Below are 11,274 nucleotides of genomic sequence, written 5' to 3' on the forward strand. Positions count from 1 at the left end.
TTTTAAAATAATAAAGAAGTTGAACACAAGAGTTTGAATTATTTGATTATTGTCTGAATTTAGTTATTGACTGAACAATCTTACCACAGTTTTCCTATTTTTTCACTATTTTTTCACTGAGTTAGAATAGTGAAAAAATAAAACTTAAAACACTATCATCTGTAAATTTTAACTCAACTTTTACAATAATCATAATAAAAACAATAAAATTTACTGTAATATCATTTTATACATTATTATTATTATTATTATTTTTTAAAAAAAGTGTGAGGCTCCTTCTCTTTCAAAGACCTTTGAGTGGGCCCCACACTGTGGAAACTATGAAAGATTGAAGATTGCAGAACACTTCACTTTTTATAATCTGTTAAAGTTGTCTGCTTTTACACATCATTCACACACAACACAACCAACCATGCTTCTCATTTGAATTTCAAATTTGAATGTGGATGTACCCACAAACAAACGGTCACATACATAAAAATATATAACACCAATACTAATAATGCTAATACTAACAAAGAGAATCATAATAATAATGTGGTAAAGTTTGGATCTTTTGAGGTTTGGACGTTGCAGTGGAACATGGGGGACTCGACTTGTCTCATGCAGCAACCATTCTGCTATGCTTCAGGCATTTCCAATGAAGCCAATGAGGTCAGTTCTTTCACCAGTCACTTCTGTTTTCTGGGATATGAATTATTGCATTCTTAATCCCCTCAAATAACTTCCATGTTTTTTTTATATGTTTTTCTTACTCTTTTACTTGGACATGCATGTAGAGTATGAAACAATGGAACGAAAGAGAAAAAAAAATTGCACTTTCAAAAGGGTGTTCGTTTCAAAAGCATGTAGATTCATACAACCTTTTGGGTTTGGTGGTCTCTTGGATTATATGTAGTTTGTTTGTAATTGTATACCTCAAATCTTAGTCTGAAGAGTACAGTTCTTCCACAAATAACAGTGTAGTATTTTACATGGACTTGGAATGTAATTTAGAGAGTGCAATTTAAGTTTCATCCACAGAATAACATGGTTAGCAAATAGGAACATGATTCTTGGGTCTTGGGTCTTGGGTCAGTTTGAGAAGTAGAAATGAAGGGAAAATGATGTTTTTCTAGAGGTCAACCCATGGTTTGTGAACAAGAACCCAAAGACATTGATTAATGTTTGATGGGTTACAATAACATAATTGATTGAAGCTTTCTAATTTGGCGTGTTGTTGGGTGCAATTAATCAAGAGGAGATTTTTCTTTCTATGTTCAATGAAGGTTCACCTTGAAAAAACTGTGAAACTTGTGCGTTTCAGAACAACCCGATTCATGCACTTGGGCAGTCAATTTCGTTTGGGAGGTTCATGTCAGAGTCCCTGGCATGGGAGAAGTGGTCCAGTTTCTCCCACAACCGCTATGTGGAGGAAGCAGAGAGGTACTCAAGACCTGGATCTGTTGCACAGAAGAAGGCTTTCTTTGAAGCTCACTACAGGAAACTTGCTGCTCAGAAGGCTGCTGCATTGCTTGAACAAGCAAACAATGGGGCACAAAACAATGCCACTGAACGAGAAGGCGAGGGAGTAATTAACAATGACAATAACAATGACACTGTCACTCATAATTCCCAAATAACTCGAAATTCTGAAGTGGTTGTCGAGGTAGAGCAAGATGCAAAGGTTTTGAGTGTTACCTCTGATGAGAATAATGCCATGGTCCAACTCACAGCCAGTGTAGAGGCAAGTGTTACACCTGAAAGTGTCAAGGTTGAGGGAACTGAGGCAGAGATGGAAGAAGTTGCCGTTGTAGGAAATTCAATGGAGGTTGAATTGCAAAACCAGCTTGAAGATCTTGATGCACAAAGGGAGCAAAATGAAAAGCTTAGTGTAACTGTAACACCAATTTTGACACCATTAGTGAAGGTTATTATGTTAATTTATTTCATGGAATGCTTTTCTTTTGATATTTTGAGGTCATGGCACTGACTTGTTATTGCAGCAGGTCTCTATATCTGATCAGGAAGTTTTGGCTAGTGTGGGCAAGAAGAAACCCCCAGTTTCTTCCTTAAAGTTGTCAAAGGCTAATGGAACCTCCAAGCTCACCTCTACACCTGTCAAGTCCACGGCTGCTATTTCTTTCAAAAAAGAAAACATTGCTTCACCAATGAGCATAAAACCTGCAAATGGAACCTCCAAGTTCAACACTACACCTGCTAAACCCATAGCTGCTACTTCTTTCAGAAGAGATAACATTCCTACACCAATGAGCAATAAACCTTCCAAGTCCACTGCTACACCTATTAAGTCAACTGCTGCTATTTCTTTCAGAAGAGATAATATTGTTACACCAATGAACAATATGCCTGTTGGATTAAGCACTGCAGATAAAAAGAGATCTACTCCAAGATCAGTTAATTTTACACCCATTAGGGAACTTAATAGGTTGACTGCATCAGTCATGAGAAAGTTTGAAAGTACAAGAGTTGGTGCTGGTCCTTCCAAGGCTTCAAAGGATAACTTGACTCCTATAAGAACTCCAACTATGGTATTTTTCAGCCTTTTGTTTCTTTTGAAAATTTTCACCCTATTCCAAGCCTCCTACTTTTATTTTGTCATGCTCATTCATGTTGCAATTTCCATCAAGGATGCTAAAGTGAGTCATTTTCCAATTGCAGGCTTCCAAGGAGATTCAAAAGCATTTTTCATTGACCCCATTAACTGAAAAGAAAAGGTACATGGTTTCTAACATGTTGTTAATTATACTTATAATGTGAAACTGTTTGCTTTCAGTTGTTTCTAGCTCTTTCGCAACCTGTATTGAGTATGGAAATTGTAAAATTTCAGGAACAAAACACCTCTTGATTTATCATCAGCACATACGGGTGGTCCTAAATGGAGCTTTCTTTCTGGAGAGTAAGTTATCTCCACTTGGGGGCTTTTGTTTCTCTAGTTATTGATTGTTAAGGTCTAACACCTTTGCAAGTTCTTTTACCAGTATATTGTATTGATCTTTAAGGGGCTTTTGTTTTCATTGTTATTGTCTTTAGACCTTTATTATCAATGTATTATTTGCATGCAGAAACAGAATGAAGTCCCCAATTATATCATCCCCTTTCAGCTTGAGGACAGAAGAAAGGGCTGCAAGAAGAAAGAAGGCAAAACCAAAAACCTTAATTTTCTCTTACATTCAGCTGATTATGAGACTTTGGTTATTAAAGTACTTATCTGTTGATCTTCATCAATTTTAGAAACTTGAAGAAAAGTTCAATGCTAATGAAGCACAAAAAGTGCAGCTGCATACCAAACTCAAGGTGGGTGGTGACAAGTAAAATTAATACCAAGTGAAACATTGTTGTGAGATTTATCTTACTTTGTTCCTTGGAATTTAGTTAATCAATTACACCCAATCCTCGTTTTTGCAGGAGAAAACAGAGACTGAGATTATTAGAAAACTGCGCCAAAGCTTTTGCTTCAAAGCAAGGCCACTACCTGATTTTTATAAGGAAAGAAAAACATCGAAGAGTGAGACAAAAAAGGTATTTTTCTCAAATTGCAGTTCAGAATTGGACAATGCAGAGAATTCTAGATTGTTTTATATTTGAGACAAGATTTTGTTTTTACTTTAGTTTCTTTTTTTGAAAGTCTTCATAGATAACGGTGAAAACAAAGTTATTTTCTGTGTTTCCTGCACGCTTGTTTTCTTCAAAAATAAAATATACACTTTGTTTTTGAAACTTTCGAAATTCAAACAAAGTGGTTATGTGTCGTGTTCATAATTAGAAGTAAAACTAAAAGATAAAAACAATAAATGTTTTTCAAACCAGACAAGTTCAAATCCATGATAGTGGTGAGCAAATTTTCAGTATCTTACCTACTCCTTTATCAGTTCTCTCTTATATTTTCATTCTTTTGCTTAAATATTTTTGAGACCTTATAGTCCTATGAAATAAATGAGTTTTAATTTCTGTGTATTTTATTTTTATTCCTCTAACATTAAAAAGCACTACTTTTTTATTCTAGTATGACACTAGTATTATATGACTATCAATAAATCATTTTTATTTATTTATCAAGTATTAAAAGTAATAAAATCAAGAAAATTTTAGGTACAAAAATTAAAATTCATATATCCCACAAAGACTAAAATAATGATCTCAATTTTTTTAAAAATGAAAAAACAAAGATTTTTTTGTACAGAAATGAAAATCCGCTAATTTTTTAAATATTTTTTTTTTATCTGAACAAATTAAAATGGAAGAAAAGTAATTGAAACATATTATGGTTTATAACAAGTCCATGATCAGGAAGCACTTAATTTTTTTCCATCAGAACTTTCTGATTACTAATAGCTAAAAGTTCTATTGCTGTCTTCCAGGACCTACTGACACATTCTGAAACAAGTAAAGATGGAAGGAAATCCACTCCCACTATGGCAGAGAGTAAAACTTATTTTCCTCCCAACAGACCTGTTTTGAAAACCAGTGGCACTAAGCATTTGCAGGGAAAGAGTGGTCGCACCTTGACTCATCCTCTAACTTCAACTTCCACCACAATTCCAACTCATGAGAATGCATCACCAAATATTCAGCACGGATTCCAGAATGCTAGAAACTACAAATATTAACCATGTTGATTCCAAATTAACCATGGGAGGAAAGATTAGTGCAAACTTGTAAATGTAGCTTGTATTGTATCACATTAGTTAGACTCCATGATCATAAGTGTTAGCCTTGTTGCATTCTGGGTATATAGCAACATTGGTCATTACTGGCCTTCTGACATGATATTCCTTTTTCTATTTCCACCCTCACCCTCACCATTGTTGACCAATTCATTATTTTAAAATGTATTAGATTTTTTGTAGAATTCATGCTCAAGCTGTAGCTAGATCTTCCTACTCTAAGATAGTGGTGCCTAGAAATGAAAATACTAAATCACAGTTATATAACTGGAATTGCAAATTGGTTTATAATCACCAAAGGAAGTATATAGTGTACAATAGTCTCAAATATAAATAAGAGAAAAATTATTTGTCAATTAAGAAAGTTAGTTTACATTATTTATTTCTAGTAACCTCATTTAAAAACCACCTTTTTATGCTAAACTTCTCTTCATTGAAATTTGATATGTATAAAAATGTCATTGAAAATAAGGCCTAAATTAAATGAAGGATATTGTGAACATAATATCATTATATAGTGAATTTAATTAAAATTTACATATATTTGAGACCAATCCTTTATGGAAATTTATTTGCTTATTTCAAAATCAGAGTGTGTTTCTGTATCTAGATCTTTGACTTACAAGCTAACCTTTCAGGAAGATGTACAGCTTTCAGACTAAACATTACATAGGTTGCATAGGTTACAAAGCTAACCTTTGACTAAACATTACATAAGCTGCTTGTTCTGGTAGTGAAACGCTACTTTGTATCTGCCATGGTTACAAAACGGCACCCTTGGTTAGTCTAAACCCTCCAATTTACAATTTCAATTTGCCTATATAGTGGTCAAACTCTAGCATCTTTTGTCCATCTCTTTAATATGTAGCGAGATGGAACAATCCTTATGTTCACATAGTCAAGAACTTTTAATGCATGGCAGCATAATATCCCCACATACTCAAATTTCATACAGCAGCAGCTGATTGTCTCATTAGAAGAATCAAATGTGACCGAATACTCTCGTGCCTGTTCATATACGCTAACTTTATAATAATACAACGATCCATTTTCAGTGCAATGCTTTATCACTAGATTCAAACATGCTTCATATTCTTTCTGAAATAACTCAAATATCTTTGGTGTGTATGGAGCACTTGCATGCTTTAACGTAATGATATTCCCCAGCAGCGGTGGCATACGCTGGCTCATGTCAAAATTGGCATCTAATTCCTTGTAGTGCCAATCAGTAACAACTTTAACAAGATACTTGAAAAGTGGAAGAATGTCGGAGTCGTGCTTTAGGTACCTTTTCAAGTTGCCACTAAGATTTTCTCTCAGTAGCATGCTTTCTATGTCGGCACAAAAAAATTGTCTTCGATATGCTATGGCCCATCGATCTCTGCTTCCAAATATTTGTTGTAACCATTCATTTTCCCACAGATTATAGTTGTCCATGAGAGCATTCCATTCATTAACAAAATAGTCCTCCTCCTCGTGATGAAAAAGGCAGCTTCTTAAATCATTTACAAAAGAATCAGATCCAGCAGAAACATGACTCAGATGCTTGAGGGCATCTTGATAGACATGCCATACACAAACTCGATGATTTGTTTCGGGTAGTATGGCATTGAGTGCTTCAGCTGTTACAACATCTAGATCTGTCAGTATTGTCTTTGGCTTTCTTCCAGACATTGCCTGAAGGAAAACTACAAACAGCCACTTCAAAGATTCTACAGATTCGTTATAAAGAAGTGCAGCCCCAAAGATAGTCATTTGCTGGTGATTATTTATACCAAGGAATGGAACAAATGGCCGGGAGTCCTTATAGTATTTATAACTGCTATCAAAACAAACAACATCACCAAAATCAGTGTAATCTACCATCATCTTTGTATCAGCCCAAAATATATTAGTTATTTGATCATCAGCATCAAGCTGGAATGCGTAAAAGAAAGAAGGATTCTTTGATTGCTTGCTTCGGAAGTGATGCTTAATCTTTTCAATTTCTCCCTCTTTTATGTTGATAGTACATTTGAAAGGTAGTTTATAATCACGGCCTATGGGATCAGAACCAAGACGAGCCTTGCAATTGGTTTCAGAGGTTGATGTAGGCAGCAAGTTGGACCCATCTACTAAGTTTTCAATTTGAGTAGCAGTTAGCCCCTTTTGTGATCTTAACAAGTGCACTCTACAAGCAGCAACAAGTTCATGATTATGCTTTTCTTCAAAGTGTGTAACATGATACCTACCATCAGGTTGGCGAGAAATAACCAGTTGGGCCAAACATCCAATTCTAGTATCCTTCCGAGGTCTCTTTGGATTCATATCTCGTCTGTCTTTCTGCCGAAAACCTTCTCTGAAGCAAGTAAATCGTCTAGATGCCACAGCACCATCAATTTTACTCCTATTTACATAATCTTTTCTTACACTGAAACCAACACGTCCAGCATATGTATTATAAAATTCATATGCATGCTCGTCTGAGTCAAATCCCATTCCCAGTTTTGGTACCTCATCTAACCCGGATACAGTTAAGTTTGCTTCAATAGCTTGAGCAAAACTCAATCTTTTCTGTGACGGTAACATATGAGCAGTACAGGGTGTTACAAACTCATGATTGTGTTCAGTTTCAAAATGAGTGACCTGAAACTTGCCATTTGGCTGACGAGCAATAGTCATGTGTGCCAAACAACCAGTTCTTGTTTCCTGCTGAAATTTCCTCAAGAATGTACCATTTTTGTTTGGCCGATAACCCTGTCTATGGCATGTGTATCTTCTGGATACCACTGCACCATTTATCCTACTTTTGTTGACAAAATCCTTTCTTACGCTAAAACCTTTCTGGACAGCATACATGCTATAACATTTGTAAGCATTGTCTTCTGATTCAAACTCCATACCAATTTTTGGTGCCACATATATTTCGTTCTCATTTTTCACATCAGTACTAGGCATTGATACATTAACAGATGTAGCACAGGGGTTCTCACACAGCTGTCCACTACTGACATTATCATTATGAAATTTGTCAACATGGAAAATATTTGATGTCTGGCATTCATCATTAATTTCCATGTGACTATGGTCAACAGGACAAACATTCGGATCTGTACACTCATTCCCAGTGTCAATGACCTTAATAGTGTCTGCTACAGAAGAATCACTGGGGTTCCGAGTCTGACTCTCTTGCCCCATATCAATTACCACCTCGGCAGATATTGGACATTCTTTTTCTGCATCTTCCAGGGGCTGCCTTTCTATATCAGGTTCAGTACCCTCCATCAACCTGTACTCAAAATATACACAAGGAAAACATGTAAGGGCGAATAATGCAGCAGCAACACATGACAGACAGCATAATACACACATTAATAAGGTGTTTAGGGTGGTGGTGAGAGGAGCCATAACCAATTTTAATTTAATGGGAAGCAACTTGCTTTGGAAAAATAATGTTTTTTACATGGTTTTGGGGTATCCACTGTGATTTTGAAGGTATCCAAATACAGAAATTTCAAATTATATCAGAACAAAACATGTTATAAGATCTCTAGGCTACAGGTTAGAAGGAAAAAAATACTTCAAAAGTTTTAAATCATAGTTATGAATCCTGGATAATCCTGAAAACATCGAGGTGGGACAGATGTCATAAATATTATAATTGCTCAAAATAGTATATTATAGATGAAATCGGTAAAGAATATAAATAGTTACAAATATTATAAATATACAAATGCCCAAAATTTTAAAACATCTAAATTTAAAGACAATTTTAGATCACCAAAAATTGAAGACATACAAAAGGGAACAGAGTAAATAACAAAGAAGAAAGACACATGAAAAGGCCAAAAGAAGCTCAGTCTCAGATAAAGAACAGAGCACTGCCACGGGGAGAGAATAGAATGTTGCTACAGAAGTCATGGGTTGTCTCAACATCACCATAGAATGTTAGAGATGGCACCAAAGAGTTGATGTGATTCAATGAAAACCAGGGTTTCATTTCAAACCCTTAGATTCAATCAAACATCACTTGATCGTCCATATGTTCATTTACATCACTCTACATTTTTCTTCTCTAGAGGGACAAAAAGGATAGGATAACTAATTTAAAACTTCTTTAACAGGAAAAAAAATGGTATGGAACAACATAATTTTAACAAGGGTTTTGAATTTATATGTGATAAGAAATAAGTGAGTTACATACTCAGCTGATGTATATTTCATATATTTGAAAAAGAGAAGAGTGCATTAAAAAGGAAAGTTATATCCGATAACACATGCAAGGAACATACACCCAAAAAGCAGCTTTATAAAAGTTGTATACAATATAATAAAAAATCATAATTTTAACACTCTCTCAAGCAGGAGCAACTAAATCATATGCACTATGCTTGGAACATACAAACTGAATTCTAGGCCCTCTCAAAGACTCTATGAGAATGTCTGCAAGTTGGTCGTTAGAACTGATAACTGTGTTTTGTACTAATTTAAGTATGAATAGAGACCTGATTGTTGCATGATAAAAAATACCACCTAAATGCTTCGTTTGGAAATCTAATAATAGGAGGAAAGAAATGCAATTGAATAGGGATATTTAATGATGAAGTAAAGTAAAATTACCAGAAATGTTGTTAGACAGAAGCAAATACAGCATGTTGACAATAAGACAAGATTGCAGGTTTATTATAGGAGAAGGTTTAAAAACAATAACTAAGAATATAGTTGCAAGGTAGCTTTTACAGCATAGTGTTTGTTAGCAGTTAGGACCCCTTTTCATAGGAAGTTTAGGGGAAATGGGAGGAGTTTTTCAGGGAATTGAGTTTTGTAACAGGAATACTCCAGTAGAAAGGAGAGTGCACCTTTGTATCTTCTGCTGTATGATTAGTGAAATTAGAGAAGTTCAGATTTACTTTTTGTTTTCTCTGAAAATAGTGTTGATTCATAACAAATGTATTGGGATATTTGATGACGAAATGAAGGAAAGTTTTTATTTCTTTGTTTGGGAAGTAAATGACGTCATAAGAAAATTACTAAACAATAAGTTCATTCAATCCCATACTCCTCCCACATTACGAAACAGGACAAATGAGGTACATTCCATTTCCTTCCAAGCTATTTAAAGTTCAAATTTGATTTGCATCATAGAAAAACCATTTTACACCACTATTCAATGATGTTTTGACAATATTTCATTTTGAAAGACTAGAAAATGAGGAAATATAAACAAATAGAGGTTCAAAATGATACAAACACACTTCAATTCAAGAAAGAACCAACCCAGCAGAGAAGACTAATTCAGGAAATTAATCCAAAACAATTGAGGAAACAAGATATTACAAAAATGGCAGTGCTGAATACTTGCACTACCCACTCTCTCTCAACACTCCGTTAAGTTCATTTCGTATCACAAATCATTAGCCACATCATCACAAACACATCATTGCCGATAAAAAAAAAAAAATCACAAACACATCCAAAACAAAAAGCAGAAGACTTCAATCAATCGCCTAATGCATATACACACACACCAAATATGAGCACTAGTGAGAGAACAACGTTTTAGGGTTTAGGGTAACCATGCATATATCCTAAACAAAGCAATGCACCAAACCAGTAATCACACAACAACTTGACTAGGGATAAAATTAGCATGAAAAAAAAACAGAGGAATTAGAAAGGGGAAAATTAGATTCAATTAATTGGCACTGAAAAAGAGCTTAAATCAAATTGTTCTAATAAATTGCATTGGTTCCTGAGTTAATAATTGCATTACTGATACAGAAAATTAAGAGGCATAAGAGCGAAAGCATAGAGATTGTGAAAACCTAAAGAATCGGAAGAACAGTAGGAATTTTATTAGGGCTTAAAATAATTGGGAGCAGTTACCGACACCAAAGGGAAACGGAGAGAAAGTGGGCAATTCTCCTCTCTGCAGTTTCTTGTTTACAAGGCGAGTTAAAGTTTGTATAGTCTTGCTTGAATGTTCTATATTATTATAAATTTTTATGTATAATATTTTATAAGACTGGAATAATTACTTTATAAAAAATAAAAATAATTATATATATAATTATATATATATATATATATTAAATTTAACAATAATTATACTATTATGAGATGAGTTTTTCTTGATGTGTACTTTAATAATTATTAAAAGTTAATTTTCTATATCAGTTTTTATATTTTAGTAGGTCAGAGTAATTTGTATTTAAAAGATATTAATTATAATTTTGTATACTATTCATTTTTCATTTTTAACCTTTTTTTCCTTATTATACCTAATTTATTATAATTCTTATCATATTTTTAATTTTTGTTAGTATATACGTTAGTACCTGTGATTATAGTTGTTTGGAATATTTATTTACAACATTAAATTTTGTTTGCAAGATTTATTAACAATATTTAAAAGTGATAAAAAAAAATCTACAATTTAGGTAAACACACTCCTATACCACTTTACCCATATCCTTCCTCTCTATTTTAAATTTTTTTCTCATATCCGAAGTAATTAAAATTAAGAGTTGCTTTTAATCGATCATACTTTTAAATAAAGTAAACTTTTTTGTTTATTTTAAATATTTTTTATTTTTAGATTTGATATTAATATTTCAACTTGGTTAAA

General features: G+C 33.8%; 2 protein-coding genes across 7 annotated transcripts; one reads left to right on the forward strand and one right to left on the reverse strand.

The window, feature by feature from the left end:
- The first annotated feature begins 461 nt into the window (after nt 1-461).
- On the forward strand, nt 462-4,852 carry LOC137837152 (protein WVD2-like 4). Of its 4 annotated transcripts, none has more exons than XM_068646034.1 (9): nt 462-654; nt 1,307-1,909; nt 1,989-2,531; nt 2,662-2,717; nt 2,831-2,899; nt 3,066-3,141; nt 3,235-3,297; nt 3,409-3,522; nt 4,362-4,852. In XM_068646034.1, exons 1-9 carry the CDS (start codon nt 583-585, stop codon nt 4,608-4,610), a joined length of 1,845 nt encoding a protein of 614 aa, XP_068502135.1. In that variant the 5' UTR covers nt 462-582; the 3' UTR covers nt 4,611-4,852. The 4 variants fall into 4 exon arrangements, with proteins under 4 accessions (XP_068502135.1, XP_068502134.1, XP_068502137.1 ...); XM_068646033.1 differs by having other exon boundaries at nt 495-654; nt 1,986-2,531; XM_068646036.1 differs by having other exon boundaries at nt 514-654; nt 1,269-1,909.
- A 372-nt stretch (nt 4,853-5,224) lies between these two features.
- LOC137837151 (protein FAR1-RELATED SEQUENCE 5-like) lies at nt 5,225-10,624 on the reverse strand. Of its 3 annotated transcripts, none has more exons than XM_068646031.1 (2): nt 10,537-10,624; nt 5,225-7,935 (listed from the first exon to the last, which is right to left on the reverse strand). In XM_068646031.1, exon 2 carries the CDS (start codon nt 7,929-7,931, stop codon nt 5,496-5,498), a length of 2,436 nt encoding a protein of 811 aa, XP_068502132.1. In that variant the 5' UTR covers nt 7,932-7,935; nt 10,537-10,624; the 3' UTR covers nt 5,225-5,495. The 3 variants fall into 3 exon arrangements, with proteins under 3 accessions (XP_068502132.1, XP_068502131.1, XP_068502133.1); XM_068646030.1 differs by having other exon boundaries at nt 10,472-10,624; XM_068646032.1 differs by having other exon boundaries at nt 10,533-10,598.
- Between the last annotated feature and the right edge of the window lie 650 nt (nt 10,625-11,274).

This window comes from Phaseolus vulgaris, chromosome 4 (assembly GCF_000499845.2).
Source record: "Phaseolus vulgaris cultivar G19833 chromosome 4, P. vulgaris v2.0, whole genome shotgun sequence".
Lineage (NCBI taxonomy): Eukaryota > Viridiplantae > Streptophyta > Magnoliopsida > Fabales > Fabaceae > Phaseolus > Phaseolus vulgaris.

Bases quoted from the DNA above. Each gene is read 5' to 3' on its own strand.
- LOC137837151 (XM_068646031.1), bottom strand. From the start codon at position 7,931: ATGGAGGGTACTGAACCTGATATAGAAAGGCAGCCCCTGGAAGATGCA.
- LOC137837152 (XM_068646033.1), top strand. From the start codon at position 583: ATGGGGGACTCGACTTGTCTCATGCAGCAACCATTCTGCTATGCTTCA. The intron at 1,910-1,985 runs GTTATTATGTTA...TTGTTATTGCAG, and splicing joins TTTTGACACCATTAGTGAAG to CAGGTCTCTATATCTGATCA. The intron at 3,523-4,361 runs GTATTTTTCTCA...GCTGTCTTCCAG, and splicing joins CGAAGAGTGAGACAAAAAAG to GACCTACTGACACATTCTGA.